The sequence below is a fragment of the Metopolophium dirhodum genome, chromosome 9 (genome assembly GCF_019925205.1).
Source record: "Metopolophium dirhodum isolate CAU chromosome 9, ASM1992520v1, whole genome shotgun sequence".
Classification (NCBI taxonomy): Eukaryota; Metazoa; Arthropoda; class Insecta; order Hemiptera; family Aphididae; genus Metopolophium; species Metopolophium dirhodum.
The window spans coordinates 27,207,965-27,233,780 of NC_083568.1; the positions used below are offsets into that span (position 1 = coordinate 27,207,965).

Sequence of the window (25,816 nt, forward strand, 5' to 3'; positions counted from 1 at the left end):
CATTGGTATTTACGACACGGGACGTCACGAACAGACGCTCCGTATCAACTGGCGCCCAACCCGTGGCTCGAGAACTACATCGACCACAAATCAACACAATATACAAGTACGACGTTTACTAGTCGGTACGGCGAAATAGTATACCCGCCAACAAACCGATAAGAACGTCTATTAGTCGGTACAGTAATACCGCAATCGATTTGTTGGAGGTTTGAATAACCAACCCGTGCCTCGGAAACTACATCGACCACGAAATCAGCACAATATACAAGTACGACGTTTACTAGTCGGTACGGCGAAATAGTATACCCGCCAACAAACCGATAAGAACGTCTATTAGTCGGTACAGTAATACCGCAATCGATTTGTTGGAGGTTTGAATAACCAACCCGTGCCTCGGAAACTACATCGACCACGAAATCAACACAATATACAAGTTCGACGTTTACTAGTCGGTACGGCGAAATAGTGTACCCAACCACTCAAAAATAATAACGACACTACTGAAGCAAAATGACTAGAAACTCAAATCGTCAACGAAATAACCCGATAATGGAATCCAATGAAGAAAAAATCACTCGGCTAGAAACGACAATACGAACAATGACAGACGATATAGCTACGATGAAAGAAAACTTCAACACACGTATCGAAGCACTTCATCAACTAATAAGTGACACAACGCTGGCCATCATCAACCATAAAACCAATAAAGAAGAGTTAATTAACGTCGCTGAAGTCCGTCCATACTATACGGACAAACAAGCGACAGATTAATATCAATCTAAGAAAAAAGAGGTCCATTCACAGAACGGGAAATCACCAACCAACCACAACAAGGACCAAAAAATATATAAACCCGTAGAAACACCCCAGCCAAGTACGAGAAACCAAAAAACACTATTCGACAATCAAAACGAGACATCCCTCACGCAACAGATTTCGCCGCCCCCTACACAAAGCATCGATATGACGACGCACTTTCGGATTAGAATTAGCTACCAACTCGCTCACACAGCCACTTGGTCACTAATCCGAGGGGGGAGTTGTAACGGGATAAACCGTCACTGTATTAAAATGGTCCTTTCAGGACCACCAAACACAACAGTATGGCAACATAATGCGACACAAGTAATAGACGCGACATATTAGAATAAGTAGTTTACCAACAGGAAAATTTCACGGAAATAACAAGCAAGAACCACATTAACAAAGCGAACACCAACGGGTCGAGGTGTGGTTATTGCTTATCAAAGCAACCATCCTCGACCAATCACAGGACAACAAAGGGAAACAAATAGTATATATACCGGGACAGTTCACCGGTCAAACCTTCAACCACAAAACAGCCGTTCTTACTGCTTCAACAGGGCTCCAGCGCCCACGGTTCACACCACGAACCTTCAACTCAAAACAGCCGTTTTCACCGCTACTCCGACAGGGCACCAGCGCCCAAGGTAAGCCGTCGCGAAAGCGACGGGTATCCACCTCCCACCGTTTATCTGTCGAGGGGCCGCGCCCTCTCATTGCCGCAGAATCCCATCCCTGACCAAACCAAACCCCCAAAAACCGCCCGTCACACCACCAGAAAATCGCTCTTTTCAGAGCTACAGTGTTAAAACCCTGAGTTTGTTACGGTCTTGCCATGGGCAAGACAGCTAACAAGCGGAAGGGCCCCGCGCAAACACCCGGGAGTTCCAAGAAGGGACGTCCACGTGCCTCGCCATCCCCACCGTCCACCTTCCTAAAAGGTCCACAGAGGGATTCCCCACCCTCTCCAACTCCGTCGACCGACTCATCAATATCAATGTCGTCAAACTGCTCCACTTCCGACACCGAGTCAAACAAATCCGCCCAACACTCCGCCCCGACTATGAAACCTCCACCAGCCAAAACATCCGAACAACAAACCCCGACATCAGCCAAACCCAAGCAAATCAGGCCACCCCCCTTAATCTTAAACTCTGCGTCCTGGCGAAAAATCGCACCAACCATTTACAAACTTCCGAACTTCACTCCATCGGCAATTACAGCCAAAACCACATCCAATGGACAAATAACCGTCCAAACTACCGACCCCACCCACTTCCGACAAATTCAGAAAGTCCTAGTTGACAGCAAAACTGAATTCCATACCTTCAGCCTCCCTGAAGATCGTTCCCTTAAGGTCGTTCTAAAGGGCATACCGATCGACATCACCACTGACGATCTAAAATCCGAACTAGAAACCCTAAACTTCCAAACAAAATACATCCGCCGTTTCGGTACTCCCGAAAAACCGATGCCCATGTGCCTCGTACACATTGCGGCAACCCCGAACGCCAAGGATATCTTCCTTCTCAACTCCCTATTTTATCTTACGATTTCGGTAGAAGCCCTTAAACCTTCCGGCCCGGCACAATGTTTTTCGTGCCAACGTTTTGGACACGGTTCCCGTAACTGTGGCCACCCACCCAGATGCGTCAAGTGCGCAGGAAATCACTTGGCATCTGAATGCCAAAAAACTCCCGACCAAACCCCGACATGCTGCAATTGCGGCGGGCCTCATACGGCTAATTTCCGCGGATGCCCACATCTCTTGACGATAAAACCCAAAATCGCACCACCAACAACCAAACCCCAAACCCTGCCACCGACAACTCAATCTTTTACACCACCCCTGCCCCCACCAACAACTACAATAAAACCCCAAACCCGCTCGTACGCTGCAGCCACCACCGGCCAAGCGCCCCCACCACCACCACCACCAAAACCGACCAGTCCCGAAGCCCCACAAATTAACCTGTCCCTCATTTTAAACCTCCTGACCAACCTCTTAACAGCCATAGTTAACAACCAGGACCCCAAAACCCTGATACAAACAGCAATACAATCATTCTTAACCATACTATCCCCCCAAAATGGATAACTTAAAAATTCTATTTTGGAACTCAAACGGCATTAACCACAAACTTGACGAACTGCGCTCTTTAGCACTAAAACTGAAAACCGACATAATCCTACTTAACGAAACCCACCTAAAACCCTCGGCCAGACTTCACATTCCTAACTTTTTTACGTACAGGAACGACCTGCCGCCCGTGCGGGGCTCGCCCGCCCACGGAGGCACGGCCGTTCTCGTCAACCGACGTATCGTTCACCAACCAGTTACCCTAAACACAACTATCCAAACCTCTTCCATCCTCGTACAACTCAACGGCCACGAAGTACTTATTTCAGCCGTATACAAACCACCCGGAACCCTACTAACGACAAACGACCTCGACCTTTTGACAAAGAGTGCCGAATGGCAAATTTCGGCAGGCGACTTCAACGCCAAACATCCGCTGTGGTATAGCCACACGACTAACGCTGCCGGCCGTGTCCTCTTTGACCACGCACAACAATCGGACTACTCTGTAACTGCTCCCTCTTCTCCCACACATTTCCCGACATGCACACGATACAGACCTGACATACTCGACATCGCCCTCGTACGACTACCCTATCAAACCCAAATCACTAACCTCAACGAACTATCTTCCGACCACAACCCCATTCTTCTAGATACACTCTGCACTCCGATCTCTTCTTCTCCACCGGTTACGAATCGGTTTATTAACTGGAAAAAATACACGACAACTCTCGCGAACTTACCGAACTCAACCACTCAACCGACCAACGACCGTGAGTCTATCGACCTGGCAATCGAAAACCTCACAAAACATATCCAACAAGCGGTTGAATCCAGCGTATACGTACCGACACGCAAACACCCGTCCACTGTAGTACCAGACTACATTAAACTGGAAATACAAGACAAAAACCGTATACGCCGCGAATGGCAAATAAACCGCGACCCGACAATTAAACGACAACTAAACGCCAAAATATCTCTCATACGTACCTTACTCGCAACGCACAACACTGACCAATGGGACATCTTTCTTAACTCACTAGACCACCAAGACGGTTCAATATACAAACTCAACAAATGTCTCTTACACAAACGTCCAGCATCTCACCCACTAACCGGCCCCGACGGCCTAGTTTTTCCGGCCAACGAACGAGCAGAGCTGATAGCCGACTCGCTCGAACGTCAATTTCAAACAAACCCCGGCCCCGACTTACCAGACGTAACCGCTCACTCCCAGTACCTACAAGGCCTTGACATCACCCGATCTAACCTCTTTACCACTCCCGGCCAGATACAAGACATAATTCGCAACCTTCGCAAAAAGAAAGCCCCAGGTGACGACCTCATCACCAACACGGCTCTTAAATTCCTACCGAACAACGTTATACTGTCCCTTACTCGGATCATCAACAGCGCCTTCAGAATCTGCTACTTTCCCCTTGCCTGGAAAAAAGCAGTCATCATCTCCATTCCCAAACCTGGCAAAGACCATAAACAACCCGAAAACTATAGACCAATCGCCCTCCTCTCCTCCCTGTCCAAAATTTACGAACGACTCATCCTCACCCACCTACAGGACAAACTCAAAAACAAAATCCGTCCCGAACAGTTCGCCTTCAGACCCGAACACTCGACCACACTACAACTGACCAAACTCACCCACCAACTGAGCGAAAACTTTAACAACGACTTAAACACTGCTTCCGTCTTCCTCGACGTGGAGAAAGCCTTCGACCGCGTCTGGCACGAAGGCCTACTCTACAAACTCTCCAAACTCAACATCTCGTTAGAAATCGTAAAAATCATCCAATCCTTTCTCACCGACCGTACTTTTACCACTAAAATCGAACACTCCTTCTCTACTACCAGACACGTACTCGCAGGAGTCCCTCAGGGCTCCTGTCTCTCACCGACGCTATACTTGACGTACATTAACGACATTCCAACGACTCCTAAAGCCAACCTCTCACTCTTCGCTGACGACACGATGTTCTTTACTAGTAACAAAAACCCCAAACGTGCAACCATACAACTACAACACCAACTCAACCTCGCGTCCAACTGGTTCCACAGGTGGCGAATCAAAATAAACCCGACCAAAACAGTAGGCGTCCTCTTCGGGCGTTCTAATACAACCCACATTCCACCTCTAACCATCGATAACCAACCCGTTAACTGGTCAAAACAGGCCAAATACTTAGGCGTCACGATTGGACGTAAACTTACATTCAACCAACACATTCAAGACGTAACCAAAAAAGCTACCCGCGTCCGTGGTATGCTTTACCCCTTACTTAACCGTACCAGTCCCGTTCCGCTGAAAACAAAACTTAACATACTTAAACTCTACGTGACCCCTATACTTACATATGCTGGCTCTTCCTGGGCACCCTTTATCGGCCCCTCCCATTGGAGACGTATCGAATCCGTCCAAAACATCGGCATACGCACGATAACCGGTATGCCCACCATCGTTAGAAACTCGGCCCTTTTAAAATCAGCCAACTTCAAATCTATTCAAAATTCCATTTGCTCTCAATCAAAAACAATGTTCTACAAAAACTCTTTTTCCGAATACGATCATATCCGCCTCTTAGGTAAAACCCACTCCCCTCCAACCACCAAACGTTTACTCAAACCATACCCATTAAATTGGACTGACTAACATAACTGAACCTACCAATCAACCACAAAATCCATCCACTAGTAGAGGCACAAGCCTGGAATAGTAAACGGCATAGCCGCCCCTCCCAAAGCAAAGCAAAGAGGTCAAACCTTTCCACCACACCAGTCTTCAACATATCTTCTACAAGTCAACAAGCACTATAGAAGACCCGAAGACCTGAAGACCCGAAGACTATCAACGCAGCAGCAACACCGACCTGAACGACACCGGCGAAGCTGATCCGACCTAACCAGTCCACGACGACGCACCCTGAACGCACCGATCTAACGTGATCGCCCGATACCGCCGAGACTCAACAGTACCCGGCATACCTGGCTAATAAGCGCCACTTCACGGACCGACGACGCCAAGCCTACCGTGTACATCCAGCGATCGACGACAACGGATAGCCGCCACACCGGGACCTGATTGACCCACCGACGGCAGCGTATAATATAATTATACTCCGGCGATCCATTACTGACAGTCCACCCGTTCAATCGAGTCCAGTCACACCGTTGGACGAATACCAAGACACGCCGGGAACCGACTTCGCGACGTAACTTGGCCAATCGACTATTCAGCAAGCCGACAAGTAGTACCACGTTTCCCCCTACGGCGAGCTATTTCGAGTTTCGCCGCGAGGAAGAACCGAACCCACACGACTTGCTCGAGTCCGTGCACGGACGGTTTCTACTCTCCCCTATTATTGTATTACTTCTACGAAACGTATAGGCAAGTCCCGACTATTGTTTTGCTCGCGCCTCTTCAGGCCCGAACCCGCCCGCCGCGGCCGCTTCCTTAAGCCTGCCGCGCGGCCCGGGATAACTTGCCCCGATCATTATAAACATTACTTATTGGTTATATAATAAACGAATCATAACAATACACAACGCATTGGTATTTACGACACGGGACGTCACGAACAGACGCTCCGTATCAAGTCTTTGCTTAATAATGCAATACCATAAACACGAAATTTCGTTACGGCAGAAAAAAATTAAGGATTTCGTCGTGAGTTGTAGTGATATATAGTGTAATAAATTCATTCCTCGCGTACGGGTAGGAACTAAAATCTTACCGGAAAAAAATGTTCACTCGCGAAATTAAAAAATCACACTGAATGCCACACGCACCCACACCCACACCCACACCCACACCCACACACACACACACACACAGATAATATATAGGTACTTATCTGACGAGTATGCTAATAATAATATTATAATTATTCGGTACCTATACTACCTACGTGACGGTTCCGCTCGCGTTGTTGTTTGCTTTCCGTCGTTTTTCATCCCTTTTCGGGTCGCAAAAGCACGACCGCCGCCGCGATAATATCATCATCGCATAAATATTATTCTATACAATAAAATAACAATAATCGCGTGTCCTGCACGTGCGCGCCTCGACGACTGCCACCCATAGACTATATATCATATTATTATAGTGTTTCTAATTTATACACCCTACACAAAATGTAATAATTTATAAGAATAATAGACTCTGAAATATAATAATTACTATCGAAGCTCGCGCCCGAAACCGTCGGCCTACAGAATGATTATACAATACTATATACCTATTATGAAAAGAAAAAAAGAAAACGATGAAAATAATATAACAATTATTTTATGTCCATCTCTCTCTCTCTCTCTCTCTCTCTCTCTCTATCTATCTATCTATCTATCTCGACGGGCCACGACCGAACGGGCGTTAATAACAATAATGCGTGTAAACCCTCCTTTTTACAGACAAGTTTCCGGTTCATTAATATCGCGGGCGCAGCGGGCGTCAGTACTTATATATATTAAACACAGGCGCGCGCACGCACCCCTTGCCCACCCACACCGATCCAGAGATAAGTCTCGCCGTCGTTACTTATATTTTAATGATAATTAAACGCAAACACACGGGGTTTTTTTCAACAATTATTTTTTTTTTTTTTTTTTGTAATGGAATTTTGCGCTTTGGCACTTTATCGCGAGTCTCCGTTCGAGTTATTAATTGCGTTTTTGAGTAGACGTTTACCTCGATGGTGTGTGATTAGCGATCCGACGGCCATGTCGCTCACAAACCGCGTCGACACAATACGATACACGCGAATACGATATTATTGAATTTGGTCCCATTACTCACTATTCGATATATTTTATATTAATAATTTAACTCTATAGTTATTATATTATGATATCACAATCGACGCGCGACGGTAAAAAGGTCAATATTATATTTTAATTAATTAAATGTTTCCGTCTACTAAAATATGTTTTTACAAAGTTCTAAATTTACAATGAACACAAATTAATATAGACACGAATTAACAAAGAAATGTGTTATATGTTAGTATTGTCTGGGTGGGAAGATATTGTCTTGTGGTGGTCGTGGATTTAGCTTAGGTTTAGATGTTTTTACACCGATTTTGTTTTTATTTAGGTTATTGTAAAAGTTTTTATAAGTATCCAATATCCATGTTGATATAAGGGTGATCTCGGGTCATTAAGCAGTTGTTTGTTCCCCATGATGTGAGGAGTTTTAAGTGCTATTCTATAAATTCGTTTTGGAGAATTTGTAATTTTTTATTTTCGTCGGTGAAACGGCAGATCATTCTAAGCATGCATAAGTTAGTTGCAGTATTATTATTTCCATGTATATGTAGCATTCCTATCCTTGTGCATCCTTATCGTTTAGTTTTTTATTGATGTGAATTTTCCAAGTTAGTTTTTTGTCTAGGTACGCACTTAAGTATTTCACTGACTTGCCTTAATATTCCATTGGATTTCTTGGTCGTTAATTTGTGTTTTGTACTTAGACTGGACTTACGTATTTTCTCAAGGTAAACATTTAGTGAGATTAGGGGTATAAGTTTGCATCTTGAGGACCACGGGGATAATTTGTTTAGAGAGTTTTGTAGGTCTTTTATTAAACAATTCTAGAATTTAGTTTTCCGTTATAATTGCAGTGTCATCTCCAAACATTGCCAGCTGGCAGTGATTTGGTTTGGTATTTCATGGCAGTAGATGTTAAACAAAGTTGATCCTATAGGAAAGATCCTTGAGGGGCTAGATAAAGATCAATATAGTGATGTTATCCACACCACCAATACACAATCCGGGTTTCAACGGATATTATAGAGAAAATGTTTACGGTTAATTCCGAAAAACCCTTGGTGGTTTACCCTAACGCTGAAGTTTACCTCACCGAAAATTAATTTTCATGTGCCTGTCCATAGCTTTTGTCGTGGAGTTTCTTTGTATGCAGTAAGTTGGTAACCTGCAAAGAAATAGTCTTCTTGTGATGAAGCAGATGGCTATAGTTAAAATCTGTCTTTTCCTAATTAGTGGTTTTCCTATTATCGAGTCTATATTTTTGACGTTACTGTAATTGTTATATTTTTATACTCGTTGTTATATATTATTATTATTATTTTTTTTATAATTGTCTGTACCTATCAAATTATTTTAATTACTTATTATTTGCTATGGCAGTATAGTTGGACTTTGGCCCATCTATATATTATATAAATGTATAAATAAATCAAAATATTATTATTGTTCCTCTTGAGGAGCTGCAGTTTCTGTACACCTACTTTGCTGCCAAACGGTTGTAATGGCGCGTGTGATACCATCACTGATTTTTTTTCGATCACGAAACCACTCACTCTCGACGACCGTGTTAAGTTTAGTTTTATTTTTACACCAGAAACTTTCAATATTTTGGAAGGTTGCGATGTGTCAAATAACCACCAAAATTTCTCGCATAAAATAATGAAGAAGTTTAAAACTCGTTTCGTAGGCTCAACAGATTTCAAAATGAATTTTTGATTGCAAAAAAATATATAATGCTGGCGGACATTGTTCTTTTCCTCGAAAAGCGTAATAATAATTTCAACTTCTTTATGTATCTGTGTTGTGAAAAAAAAAACAATAAAATATCAAAGTATATTTTCTTATACATTTTCATTATTTTCCGTGTACGATAATTCGGAAATATTTGTAATGAATGATAAGACGACATGATCCATATGGTCGTCTTCAGTATACGAATATTAAAAAAAAAAAAACGTGAATTAATTCACGTTGAAACACAGAGGTATAGGTACTCGAAAAATGAATCCTTGACCTTTTGTGAAAACTTCCAAAAACGGAACTTGTACGTTATATTATTATAGTAATACACAATTGGTTTACGACCGACTTCGTGGAAATTAATCGGTAAGAACGTCGGAGCGAGTTACTGTTTAAAGACGGAGTCATAATATTATTACGATTATTAAAATGTATACTGCGCACCGCTGCTGTCTGTTGATCGTCTCGAGTTTTAAGATCGAAACGTAATCGACCCTCGAACGGACTTGCTCAGACTATACATATAGATAGAGGGAGCTCCCGTAATTGGGAATTACGACCGGATGGTGGGTGGTTGGTCGGTGAGCCGATAAGTCCCGTTGGCGAATATCCATGGTGTGATTGTTTCATTAAATCATAAAATATATTTATACAACGCGACCGACGTAGGTACATGCGTACACGTTGAGTTTATATATATATTGTATAGGCTTGCAGACGGTAAGCACACAATTATATGATATGCGCGGTTATAGTAAAATATATTTTAGTTCTAATATTATACCCAATGTAAAAATTAAACACGAAATAGTTTTAGGATGTTTTCGTTGTTTAGCTGTTCCGCAGTTTAAAAACATAAAAAACCCATTTGAATTTTATTCAAGTACACACCGTTCGATATTCTTCTGTCTAATGTGTGGAGCACGTGTTATTTTATTTTTATATACTTAATAAAAAAAGTCACATGTGCTAAAGCACGCATATAAAATAGGATAAAAAATGTCAACGTTTTTGACCTCCAGTTAAAAAAAAGAAAAAAACTATGTTTTATACGCATTTTATCTTGTCGATACGCCGTTATATTATTAAAATATTATACTATATCTACCGATGAAAATTATGAAAATTGTTACATACACTGTACGCTAAGCTACGAGTATATATAGAATATTTTGTTGTAGATAATTTATGCACCTAGGAGACATAATATTTAAAACAATAATTTAAACTGTATGCGACTTGGAGCGATATTATGTCTACTTTGCGCGACATTTGTAAGCAATTGAGTCGGATGGGTTTGACTATATATAATAAATATTGCATTAATATTAAAAAATGTTGAAATACTTGAGAGGTATAGTGTTTATAGAACTTATCATGGTTCACAATTTTTACTAAATTTAATTATAATTAAATAATTATGTCAAATCATTAAATTTATGAGGTAAAAACAATTTTTTTTATGAAATCACTTTTAATAAGTACCATTAATTAAATTAATTGCAGTAAATAAATCAACTTCACCGCCTTGACTACTTTTAATGCATTTATTTAATAGTTTAGAATAATATTGTTTTGCATTTCATACGTACTGGACAAAGCCAGTTTATAAATGTCAAAATATAATGAACTTGTATTTTCTTCTTGGGGTCGATTGTATTGTGTTTGAAATGTATAGTTTTTAATTGTTTTAAACTGTTTATTATTATAATATATTCATAACATAAAAATAATACTCTAATGTCCGTATGCATAGTCACTTTGCGTGTCACATGAGCCATTTTAATAACTATGTCGTCTCATGTGACACACAAATTGACTTCGCGTACAGACATAACACTCTAAACTACAGCATATTTTTGAATTTCTCACTCTGTCTAGTTACTGATTTGGATTTAGGAACGGAACAGTTTTTTACTTAGTTGTGTTTTTTTTACATCCCGACGTTGGGAGGACGCAGAAAAAAAACCATGACAATGTAAATTTGTGTATAGAATGCAGATTAAAAAAGTAACTAGTCGGTAGCTGCGTCACAATATCCACGACGAACGGACCTACGTGAAAATTTAAAAAGAAGAACACTTCATGATCATGTGACCTAACGAGGAACGGTCGAAGTGCTAACGGTAAAATATTTATATTTGTCTAATCATTCATCGTTTTATGGACCAAATATTTACGAAAGAAGAAAGCACGACCTATTATTTCGCTTGTAGATGGATTCGGTTCTGCGTATTATCAGCTAACATTGTTATTTTATCTGTTTATACAATTGTCATTGTTTTATTAAATTCCGCCGTGTGGAAAACGTTGTAAAAAAATACGATTCGTTATTCTCTGGACTCTGATAAAAGAACATATTATTTTCAACGAGTATCTCGTTGAAAACTCTTATTATTAGTATTGCGTGTAAAAAATACAACACTCGAATTATGCTTGGAATAGTGTTACCTATATAATCGAGAAATAGTTTTTAATTACGAGAAATAGCGTAGCACTGCGGACAAAAGCATTTTTCCTTACACAGGCAAAACAATATCGTCGTCGTTCGTCGGACAGGCCGAAAAAAATAATCACACACGACATCGTTTTATTAAAACACCAATAGCTTATCGGTCCGGCGTAAATCGACGGCTCGGCGCCAAAATATATTAAAGACTAAATATCATATCATCTGCCACTGTATTCGGTGTAGGTAAACAACAAAAGATATACATATATATATATTATACGAGAACACGCGTTGCGCAAGACAGTTTGAGCACACAACGCACGCAGCATAAATAATATTATCATCGTCAATCGTTAAGAGCCATTAATTATATTCTCACGCGTGATTGTGACGAACCTATTAAGTTTCGGATAATCGTTGTGTAATTACACAAACCATAATACGCGCGTATATATTATTATGATATTATGCCGGTAGTATAAATTAAATGGAGAGTTAAAAGCGAATTCCACGAAATCGAATATCGTTTAAAACGCTATCAAGAGTGATGGTATACGCGCATATATTAAAATCTACAAATTATGATTATAATAATAATATAGTACTGTTTTACATAAATCGATCGTTAATATAAAACGGATCATCGCTGCGGCAACTCTCGAAAACTGCGGTCTACCCGAGTTCAAGCCGTCGTCGCGTCAACTGCGCCGTGAGACATTTTACACAGTTATAATATAATATAATATTATGATAAGACGACGAGTGCTCGGTATTATATTTCACGGAGAGCGAGAAAAAAATAGTATTTATAATTAAAGCTCGCACTCGTAGGTCATTCCGTATAGGTACCTATAGGTATATTATTATATTGAACCGTGGAGACAGCGTATACAAGAGAAAACGGTTTGAAAAACATTCGAGAAATTCGATGAAAAAAATACGAAATAAATAAATCTCGAAGCTGAATATCATATATACGCGTGTACCTATGAAGCAGGTATATAAATCGGCTGTACGTATTAGATTCGGATTAAAGTTGTAAACTTCTACCGAGTTTATGTGTATTACAGTGCGATTTATTTTTTACGATCACTGACGCAGCGAAAATATCTTGGGCACGTTCTCATTATACCCATTCGATATACAATATACAGGATGTGATAATCGGAATTTCCTTTTAATTTCAAAATATTTCAAATTCTGATTTTTGAAAAATGTTTAATACCCAAGCACCATATTAATATAAAATACCTAGATTCTTCATGCCATTTAAGGACCGTCCAATTGGTGATAACATTTTTTTTTTAAATTATTGGAAAACTATACGCTACAAATCGGAATTCTAACGAGCATTTCCTGAAAATTTGAAACTTGAAACTTCTGAAAGTACTAAAGACGATATTTCATGATAATAGGTTTGAAAATTAAGGTACTGTAAAGATTTAAAATTCGTAGAAAATAATATTAATTTATGAAAATAAAATTGTCTTAGTATTCCTATAAGTCCTATAGTCCAGTATAGTAACTGATAGGTAGGTACCAAACTAAACGCAACGTACATTTTATATTTTATGTAAAATCAATATTTAGGACAATAACCGTAGTAGGTAATATACAGTTTAATAGTAATAACTCGGAAACTAATCTTTCTAAGTTCGATTTTGATATGACCATTTTTTTTTAAATATCCCATGGTAAAAAATTAACATTAATTATGGGTGGTTAGCGGTTATCTTTTGAAAAAAAGAATTTGTATTGCAACACGACACATTTTAAATATTAAATTATACAAATCTGATTATTCGAAAATATTGTATTTAAATTAATTTCAAGTGTACTCAAATCCTCTTGAAATCATAAATTTAAGAAACGAATTATTAAAGGATAAAAGTTGGGATATGAGCGTGTAAAAATCATCATGTGAGTATAATATAACATGAGGACAGGTGCGTTAATTTTATCATTTTAAACGTGAATTTTTTTTAAATTTTATGTCGTGGATGCAGTAAAATATATATTATTATACACATACATGAAACGCAATTCGGTATAATAATTTTTGTTTTAAATTAAAACGATTAGTATATTTATGCATATTCATTATTGATATTTACCAATAGTGTGGAATTCGACCGAATGCAATCAACTGCATACGCTGATGCACATGTATTTCGTCGGAATCCTACATAGTGTGTGTACGGATCGACGTAAATAAATATTTAAATGCAATTAAACAGTATACAACATGAAATAATACAATAATTTTCAACAGCTCCGTTGGTAATTAATACGCATATATTATTATAATAGTGGTATGCAATCATCACAAACATCCGATACTATAATATTATATTACTATACAACTCAATAGCTGCTACGTTCTATTATATTATATAGCTGTGATATGTGAACTGTGAATGTTTTGTCATTCTATCGAAATGAGTATACCGTGAACGTTAAAATAGCCGGACGCTTTTAATTTATGGTCTCCGCATTCCGATGTGCAGATAACAGTTGCAATCAAAGTCATTTCCGATCGTAATCATTTTCGGGTGAGTATTAAATATTATAAACGGGTTTAACGAGTTATTGCCGTAATCGCCCTTCGAGCAAACATTTCGATCTAAATTAGGAGTGACGGGTTAGTATCAGGGGCGGACTGGCCGAGGGTGCTATAAGACAGCTAGCACTATCACGGGCCCCAATTCGTGTTTGTAATACAGGCCCCGATTACCATTTTCGCGCCCCTTCTTAAATGTACCACTTATTGTAATGTAGAACTCTTTCCAAATTTTAGTAAGTTTAGAAAAAATGTACAGGCCCCTAATTAATTTTGAACCCTGGACCAAAAGTAGCCAGTCTGCCCCTGGTAAATATACACAGCTGCGTGTATCGGGTGAGCACTCGGACCGTCTATACCATATAATAGTAGATACACTCTTATATGCCCATATAGGTACGCCCATTCAAAACGGAAGTAAAAAACTGGAAAAAAGTGTATTCAAATCTGATATGATTGTTTTGGCGAAGACTCGAGCGATATAGAAGAACATCGTACGATAATTATTGTACTATTATAATAGGCGCGACGAAAGACTTGAAATCTGGTGAAAAAAAAAAAAAAAACATCGACAGCACGCGCACACGGTCTGATTTAAATACGACCGACGTCGTCAGCGTTAAAAATAGATCATCTCTTCGGATATAATAATGCGTGCGCGCACAGACGTGTGCATACGTATAATGACGCGGTACAGTAATAGTGCGAGCCACGAGACCCTCAAACACGAGAGGCCGGCCGCGGAACTCACACGGCGAACGCGCTGTACATCATTCAGATTTTAGGTGATTATTATAAGCGCGCGTGACTTGTGTACGCGATAAACACCGCGACGCGATCCGTTTGCGAATCTGTACATAAAATGATGTAACGCGCGGCGAACGAGGAGAGTGATTTGCGACCCGGGGAAGGTTAAAGCGTGTAGATATTATATTATTATAGTCTGGCGTAACGCGCACACGTATACACGCACGCACGACACGAGACACGATAACATAATATAATATTATTATTAATACAAATGAGCATCATCTAGTTTGTAACATTATTATGATATACGCATATTAATATTATACACTCGGCGTCGTTCGCCGCGTCAGGGAGATCGGTTGCAAAGGACTCGGGTAACATACCGCGGCGTGTATAGGGGGGGGGGGGGAGGGGGTGCGGGCTCCGTCGAATCCCTAGACCAGCGATTCCCAGAGTGTGAACCTATATAAAGGTTCCGTCGTACAGTCTCAGGGGTTCCGCCAGATGTACGCGAATATTGAGAAAATTATTTTATATTATACTTAAAGTTTACCTAAATAATAGTTACTAGTATGATATTGCTATAAAATATTCGTTTTACAAACACGAAACTTTTTCCTAAGTGTCACGTGGTCGTAAAAATGTAGGAACCACTACCCTAGACTACCGATTTTTACATGACCATCTTGGTCACTCCGTATTTTTATCAATAAATTAAAAATGAATTTACATTTTAGTTGCAAATCACTATATATTTATAGTCAACGACACGATAGGACATATGGGCATTTATTAATTTAGTTTAGAACAATATTAAACGGTCTACGCGTCATCCTTTACGTTAGAATCATGAGACTATCCAATCAAGAAAACCAGAAAAATTAAATACTTTGGATTAAAAAGTATAGGTACTTACATATTATAATATAGGTACAATAGCTATATATACCAATTATAAACAAAATAAAACTCAAACAATTTAAATTATAATATTATTATCAATAAGTAATGTCTATTGTAAATTGTGTATTTAAAAACAATTAGCAAGGTTACGATTTGTAATTATTGACAGATGATATTGATCTATAATATTTTTCACATACATTCCTGGTTTTATTATTTCGAAAATTATTAAAATCCATAATACCATTTTTAAACTACCTGTACTGGCGGAATCGAAATACCTTTTCCTCTAATAAAAAAAAAGGTCTGGTGGAATCGACGAGATCCCATGTCGACGAGATTATAATATTGAATAGTGCTGTAGACGGCTGCTGAAAAACTTTTATGTACGATAATACACTAACTCTATCAGTCGAATCAAATTTTTTCGCACGCGATTTCGACTAGTGAATGTGTCGGATGTGCATCAAAGTCAAAGCTACCGGCTAAGCATATTTTTACTTATTTTTCCATTTCCAATCGAATTGTGATTTTTTTTTCATTTTTAGAACAAAGGCGATTCGACTAGATTATTAATACGCCCTGCAGATTCGGCAGTGTACTCTACGCATCCGCATGGTATTATTATATGTGAAAAAAATAAAAAAAAAAATACTATCGAGCAACACTCACCGGTGATAGAGCATCAGCGGATCCGACCGTGGCGTCGGTGCCGGTCTGCTGCAGGAAAGTCTCGTACTTGTCGAGGGCCGTGAGCCGGTGCAACAGCGTCTGAAGCATCGCGGAGACTTGGTGGCGGACGGCCGGTTCGACGGACACGCACTGATGCGTGATCTCCCTGACGTGCGCCATGACCCGTTCGTCGCGGAAGTCGTACGGAAACTTGTCCGTCCACTCGGCCAACAGTTGCACCAACCGGGGCACGAACCGCGACAGCTGATCCTGTAGAAGACAACGAAAAAAAACTTAAATAAATATTACCATACATATTTCGTGAGCTGAGAGTTAAACTTTAATGAATTCGGTCTAATTCACTGATTTGATTCGAATTTCCGGCAGGTGGGGTTGAGTACAGATTTTAATTTTTTTCAGTTAAACATTATTATCCAGATGCCGGTCTGCAGATAATAATTATTACATATATATGTTAGGCATAATAATATTATAAGTTATAACGTGTTTTTACAAAATGTATATTATAATATTATTATGTCATACATTATTGTTACAGATCCCATTCATATTTGTGACAACTATACCGAGGTACTCCATGTGAATGTGAACTTATTGTTTACACATTTTGTTTCAATATTTTACAGGGCTTAAAATCGTTATCAATAAAGTCGATAATCGGCAGGAGCCGAACATTTTTGAAAACCGGTAACCGGTTATCGATTCATTTTGATATTTTGGTAACCGGTAACCGTTTCTTTAAAGATATTTCAAACACTATGATAACCGTTAATTGTTTAAAAACCGTTCATAAGGTATTTTGGTAATCGATTACCGATTAAAACCGGTTTTAAAAATAATTATTTTCAATTTTTAAAACAGTTTATTCAGGCCATTTGTGGGTTGATAACATAACTATTATTATTACAAAATCAAAAACTTAATATGCTTTAATTTGGTCGATTTCCCTCAGTTTAAATATTTATTATTTATTTTTTCAAACTGCTTTAAAGTTTAAAACAAAATTTTAATGATCAAAATAACGGCAATCTTCATAAATCGAAAAAATAAATTGCATAAAAAAATGTTATTGTTATAATTTTCTTATTTGTAACTTTAAAAAACCAAAATTTAATATAATAACTTTCCATGATGACACTAAAAGTGACACGGAACTTTTTGGTTGTATTGTATATATTACAGTACCCCAAAACCTAGGTCTGCAGATCGAGCATTCTACGCTAGCCTTCGGACCGACCCTTGGAGCAAACACTACAAATAACAAATGCAGAACCAGGAGGGTTTGGGCTCTGAGTCATAATTTAATACCAAACTATTTATAAATGTATGCAAAACAAAGTATAATGTGATAAAAACCTAACAATTTTGAAACAAATTGCTTAAAATTAAACTTGGACGATCCCCTATCTATAGTAAGTTGTGGCACTGTATAAAAATGAGTATATTTCTAAGAAACAAAGATCAATTTAAAATAATCATGAACGATGACGTTTATGACGGTATTTATAATATATGGTTAAACACTTATACATATATATATGTGATATTCACAACAGATAAACAATACTCGACGGCGATTAATTGGGGAAAAAAATTTAAAAATAACTGGAAAATTAAATTCAACTATAATGTAATCATGATTCATAACATAATTCAAGTATTAAATTCCACGAAAAAACCGTTAAGTTTTTTGGTCGGGAATAGGTTTTGGTTATAAAACCGGTATTGAAAATACGAGGTAACCACTTTGATGCTAATACTTAGATTTTTACCTTGATTACCGATAACCAAGAACCGCTTCCAGCATTCCAAAACTAAAAGCCGTTATCGGTTTTCGATTCTCAAATTTACGGTTTTCGTTACAAACCGGTTACCGGTTTTAAGCCCTGATATTTTGACATACACTACGGTATTAGTGTATTACCATAGCGATAACAGATTTACACACGAGGAAAAATCTATATTACCTACCTATGTATATTTTTTTACGATAATCAAAAAATTGACTAGAAAACGAGTATTGTGTACATACCTACGTTGAAAAAAAATTCCTCTTCGTGTAATAAAATATATATGCGACGAAAATTAAGCGACGACGACTCGTCCGGAATCTCGGTCCATCATGGCAAAAAACATTCCAAAAGATTTCACTGCTACCGCCGAAGAGAAGACATTATTTAAGCGCACAATGCTGCGCGGTATTTAAATTACTCGAGTGCAAGCATCGTATTATATTATATAGTATTGTACGCTATGCAACGCGACGACAATGGCTTATACTCGAGTGGTAAAAATAAGATTATAATCCCTTTTCCTATACAATTATTGTACGGACGGCGCATACAATTTTATAATTAGTAAATATTTCGAAAATACTCTCCTATCAGTCTTTGTCACGATACATTACGACGTGATATATTTTACGTCCGTTTCGTGCTTTATACAACGACGGAAAAAACGTGTACCCACGAAAACTGAAAATATATGTATTACAGATATGACACATGCGCGACTCTAATAATTTCGATGTTTTAAATTGTATTAATAGAAACTAAAGTAGAAAAGGCGGTAAATTAATTATTATTAATTTTTAGTTCAGATATTGAACAACAATTTTATTAACATAACATGTTATTTACTCGTTAAAATGCTTTTAAAAAAATGAAAAATGTCGAAAAGCTTTATTTAAAGTTTGGTGTATTCGCGTAATATATAAGTATGTGACATACAACTTTTGCGTCTTAGCTATCAATATAACGTGCATCTTTAATAACAAATAAAATTAATTTTAAACTTTTTTAAAATTATCAGATATTGAGGTACGTATTAAAAAGTAGGTCAAAGGTTAAATTATAAATTATAATAGCCAAAAACAACATGCTTCGGAAATAGTACGACACCAGAATAATACCTAATGATGATCATCTGGCTCGCTAGAATTATAAAGCAGTAAGTATAATAATATATTTTTTTTTTTTTTTTTATTGATCTTGAGCCCGGCAGCTGAGGCCATTAGCTATTTTTTAGTTTGTAGGTTGTTAAGTTGGTAGGGGGAAATAATATATTATAATATTTGTAATTATACATAAATATGGAATGTAAAACCAAAAATAGTATTGAATTCCAATTTATTGGAGGAGAACGTTTATTATTGCACGTATAGCGGAATGACTGTGAATTCATTTATTTTATAATTTTAAACTGACACTCGCGAATAAACAATAATGTAAAATAATAACAATTCGATATTTGTATTTTATATTATTATAAATAAATTGTGTCTCAGCAATGTTCGTAATATTTAGAAAATGTGTTTCTTTCGAAATTGTAAATTGTAAAGTTATTCTTATTTCACGTCTTATAACTGTTTAATATCACGACATTGTTTGACTCCATAAATTAGAGAACATAATATTTCAACCGTTTTTACATTAGAGCAAAAGCATTCGTGACAAGATTGCAATCGTAGAATAGGTGTCAAAATTAAAGCGTGTAATCACATTATTTTTAAAACAGGTCAAAAAGGTTAAGGTATAATAATAAAGTCATAAAGATAATAATATTATTGTTATTCTATATTGAGATAACGGCAATTCACACATACCAACCACCATGTACCCGAAATGCCTATACGGAACGCCGTGTTGCCATGATTTGAATTATAATATTATAATATGTAACCTAACCGTAATGAGTCAAAAAAATATATTATACAATAATTATTACGAAATAACGAATGCGCTATCGCCACATGGGCATAACATTTTATTTAAAAACGTCAACAAGTGATGATTCAAGGTTATAAATATTTTATATTCTATAAAGTATAAATTAAAAATGTATACATTTCTATAAATATAATATAATCATCGAGTTTGTCAATATGCTAAAGGATTAAGATGATATTTTTGATGTTTACATATTAAAACTATACTATGAAAAACCCAATTAGTAGATGTATATATTATATATGCATATTGTGCATAATTAAAAATTAAATTATCAAATCATTTCTATAGTTATAAATTGTTTTAAGCTGTATCTTTGTTAATTATAAATTATTATTATACTATGTTGATCCATATAAATATTATCATAATATGAGCTGACAGATTAAAAGGATGTGTGTGACGTATTGAAGTTTATGGAATACCAAACTATAGATAGAAATAATCCATGTAAACTTTATAATCATAGTTTTTGTATAATAATTATTAGTTGTATAAACCTATCGAAACAACACATTTTATTAATTTACCCGAAATTACCGTCGGGTATTTGCATAATATTACACGATACATAGATATTGAATATTTTTAATTATGTTACTTACCTTGTGGTGAGGGTTTAGGGCGGCTGATACTTGATCTCCGAGCCTTTGCTGTGCATGACACACGGCCACGACTTTGGCGAGCAGCTCGTGGGGCTTCACGAACAGGCGAGAACTAAGAATGAACGCGAATAGGTACGCTTGGTCCGGGTAATAATCAGTGGTAGGTACCAAGTGTTGGACCAGACTCGACAACGGCCCGGACAATAGAATGCCGTCTCTGTAGACGAGAGTCTGAAAAATATGAAAAAAAAAAAATCAGTAAATGAGTAAGTTCGAAAACTTTTATTACATAATATAGAGGTACATATTATATTATTATAGAGCCATAATGGTCATCCAAAAATGTTCACTACCGTTTTCCCTTTAATAATGCATTTTTCAAATTTTGATATTTGGAATTTTTATGTACACACCAGCACTATGTTCTGCAAGTATCATAATTTTTTATACCGTTTTAAGAGTGTCACGTGGTGATACAAACTTCTTGTTTTTTTTTTTTAAAGAGAACAAACTTTTTGAAAATATTTTACCGTGTAGTTTCTGAGTTTTTAAAATTAAATTAAACAAATGGATTACCAACGGAATAGTGGTGACCATCATACTTGATGAATCGCTCTGTACAATATTATATTATATATAGGTACTATACTATCATATTTATTATTATTATACTACGAAACATCATCTAAATTCTATGTCACTGCAAGATCAATTTTGACGTGATTCCAACGGGGACATGGTAACGCAGAAATTTGGCAATGACCGCGTATAACAAACCCATGGACTTCGTGTATTTTATACATGTCCGATCGAGCATAAAGCCGCGATAATGTTCGAACGCGCATTCCGACTTTATGCGGATATAATATTGATAAAATACCTACTGTGAACCGCGGTAGAAGCCAATGATAACGTTACCGTGGTAGTGGTTAAGACTATATTATTATCATACTATAATATTATATAACGATAAACAATATGTCACCAATCGCACTATGTTATATTTTATAGTCATTATTCGTATGCAATTATAAAATGGCACATCGGTATTATAAGTTGTAATATATTTATTTACAGTTTGCGAGTTTTTTTTTTTTTTTTATACAACCCGTCGTCTATCTGTCTACTGTCTATGTAACTCTTTCGATGCGGTCGAAATAATCATAATATTATACATCATAATGACGTATTATAGACAACCATCGTATAAAACATATTTTTACGTCGACATTTTTTTTTTGTCTCTACATTATTTATTGTTGTGCGTATAAGGATTTTATTCTCTCTCGAAAAGTCGTCTTAAAATTGCACTAATGCTGTAAAGTAGGTATCCGTGTCAAATATAACGATGCTTTATACGTGTCATTAATAACGTGGAGTACTGTGTATATAATATATAATATATATATATACATATATATATATATAAATTTATATACACGTATATATAGGGTGCGTAATTTATGATATCGCTAGACTTTGCGAAAAATATAAGATTTAATGGCCGAAAAATTCGAAACAGCAGAGAGATTGTTAAAAAAGAAACAATTTTAAATAAATGTCACGTTCTGAATATAGACGCTGAAAACAACGCTTCTGCTTTGAAATTTTACCGCGACTGCTGTCGTTGGACAGTAGCTATAGAACTATTACCGTTGAACAATATTTTATAAATCATTTTTATGTTCCAAGTTGACAAAAAAAAAAAAAACGACGACTTCTCGCATGTCAAACGAACGTCATTACGAGGCTATATAACATATAATATTATAGAGCACCATCACGCATGACATATTTTCATTCTCAAATATTCGCTCTTAATCATATTACACGCTGATGCAATAAATTATACATCAGACAAATACATTTCGGTACAACACACATGCTAGTGCAATATAATATAATATGATATAATTTAATACTCGAAAAATCTCTCAGATTTCGTTCACATACGAGATAAGTTTAATTTGGTTATAACTTATAACGCGCCCAACCGGTTACAAGACACGACGACTAACTGCAGTAAAGATTCAGAACCGCGCTTCGTTCCACATATTATGACAAACTATATAATTTCTAAAACCACTAAAATATTCATATAAATGCGACAAACCTTTAACGCGTTTTTTGTTTTACGCAAACCATTCTGTGAAACGAACAATTTGCGCTCGAATTATATTATAATATAATATATAGTAATTTCCATAAAAATAATTTTCGATATAAAGTTTTATAATTCGACGAAAGCGGGAGGAATCGTTATTATACAATATTATGTTGGACATGTTTACTCGGCGGACTCGAACCGATCGAATCGTTGCAAAGTTTAAAACTCATTCGTTCACTGCAGCCGCAATCACACTCGAAACCATCAATTTTTAATATGCGTCGCAACGGTGAATGACTAAAAAAAAAAATCACAAAGTTTTATTTCCATCACAGCCACGAACAACGTCGTGAAAGATGCACTTCCGAATGTGCACATCAACGACGGATGAGAAAAAACTCGTTAAACAAATCGAGTAAACAAGGAATAATAATTATTGACACGCGTAGCATGAGTATTCGACCTTTCGACGAAACCGAAGTCTTGATAATATGAATATTTCAAGGAGGATATAAATTAATTTGACATGCATTTTTAAAAATCATATTACGACAGTATTTTGAACGTTTTTCTTTTTAATATGAACGAATTCTAGTTAGCTACTATAATATTATATTTAATGGAGTTTGCGTTGTTTTGAAATAAGAAGTCTTCAAGACCTTTTATGAATACTTGAAAAGCGTCTCATCAGCTACCGTGTAACCAGTAATTTACGCTTAAGAGACATAACGAATAACATAATACAATTATTTTACTCAACACAACAACGTAAAGGTACAATATGATAAGTGTCAGAAGAAAATTCACCATGGTCGTACCAACGCCCCTCCCTAAAACTTAAACCACACACATACATAAATCTAAATTGTTTTCAAGAAATATTTAATCTAATCATTTAACAAAGGTCGTTAAAAAATATAGGTAGGTACATTGCTTGTGAGTGCAGCTGAAAGAAGTTTTTCTACTATAAGAAGGGTAAAATATTTGGCATCGTTCCAGGATGCAAGGGGATCGACTAACTTAATTATGTCTATTGCGTGTTCTTAGAGAAATCAACTATACTTTAGATTATAATCTATAATACTAAAACACTAATCGAATAATACGCTTTAAAAATAACTTGGACATTTTAAATTAATAAAATATAAATAAAAATTAGATAAATTTAAAATCATTTTATTTAAATAAATGTCCAGGATACATAATATATTATTATTTTTGCGGTGTACATTCAAATTAATGCCCCCCCCCCCCCCCCAGAGATCGTCCGTTCTATGAGCCTGTCTTTGAGGTAAGACGGTGTTGATAACTTTAAAGTACGTTTGTATTTTCCTATGTGTGAACGTTTATATTTATTCATCTGTACGCCGGTTTTAAGAATACGGTTTGAGATATACCAGTATTATAGTTACCGACCAAGAGGAGTTATCTGAGAGTACGATTATTTTTACTTTCGCGGGAGAAATTCGAGTCATCTGGACTCGATACAAATATACATACATCGGACGGACGTATTCATAACTTCCGACGCGTGAGTTGCCGGCAAGGTGAACTATACGAAGTGAAATCGGAAAAACTAAAATCGAACGGAATTCGAATTGGTAATCGCGGGAGCGGTTTTGCGAAGCGCATACAATATATATATATATATAAGGTGGCCGGTCGGATGTTCGCGCGGACATGAATAATGGCCGACGTGATTCCCAGATTGGACATTATCGTCCGTCGACAATGACGGTGGTGCTTAGAGGTTAAGTGGACCGCCGGATATCCGTGACCCTAGATACTTACTGTATACCCGATGACAGTTTTTACGAAAGGTTATAAATGCGTGTGCGTGTGAGAGTGTGTGTGTGTGTGTGTGTGTGTGTATGTGCACAAATGGGCGAGTGTAATTCTCGAGAGTGGCATTTGTCTTCCTTACGTGAGCTTTGCGCTGGGCAACCGAAATAACTGCGAGACCCCGGCTACATATATACAATATTAATACGGGGTGGTTTTTTTCTAGATTATAAAATTTTCCCTCGACGACTTGTGTTGTTATTATTGTTCCAAACAAACCGACTAGTACGATTTCCACCGACACATAATGTCATTGGCAAATTAAATTCAAAATAATTGGTTTTTTCTATTCCGACCCTATACACATAACATTTAAAGCTGTATATTTCGAGCGTTTTATACGATAACAGTGTGAGGTCCACATTTTTGGCAAACTGCTGTTGTACAACCGTGCTCGAAATAATTTCACCACCTGTGACCGAAATAGTAAAAGGCTGTGAATCGCCGAGGTAACGGACGTTTCGCATTTATAGGTATCATCCTGTACATACGCCAGTATCTGCTGGAGATACGCCGGCGGCGAGCGCAGAGACGACGGCGTCAAAACGGGTTAAGTCCTTTGACCGACGAGGACTGTACGTCTGTATGTGACTGCCGACTGGTACTTGTGATGTGAGCTAGTAAATTATATTTCACTAAAGTTAACGTCATATCGTAGTCAAGGGACCGCATCAACCGGCTTATAATTTCTATTGGACCCGAGTTGAGAGCGAGGTCGTCATTAAGCGTCGAATTGACTTGAACCTCGAAAGAGGTACAAGTAA

General features: G+C 37.2%; 1 protein-coding gene across 1 annotated transcript in view; it reads right to left on the reverse strand.

Moving 5' to 3' along the window:
• LOC132952409 (uncharacterized) overlaps positions 1 to 25,816 on the reverse strand; it is a 217,122-nt gene that overhangs the window by 17,058 nt on the left and 174,248 nt on the right. The window contains exons 5-6 of the mRNA XM_061024703.1: positions 21,104 to 21,334; positions 16,750 to 17,019 (exon numbers count right to left, since the gene is read on the reverse strand). Of these exons, the coding sequence (XP_060880686.1) occupies positions 16,750 to 17,019; positions 21,104 to 21,334 (501 nt within the window). The remainder of the gene's footprint in view (positions 1 to 16,749; positions 17,020 to 21,103; positions 21,335 to 25,816) is intronic.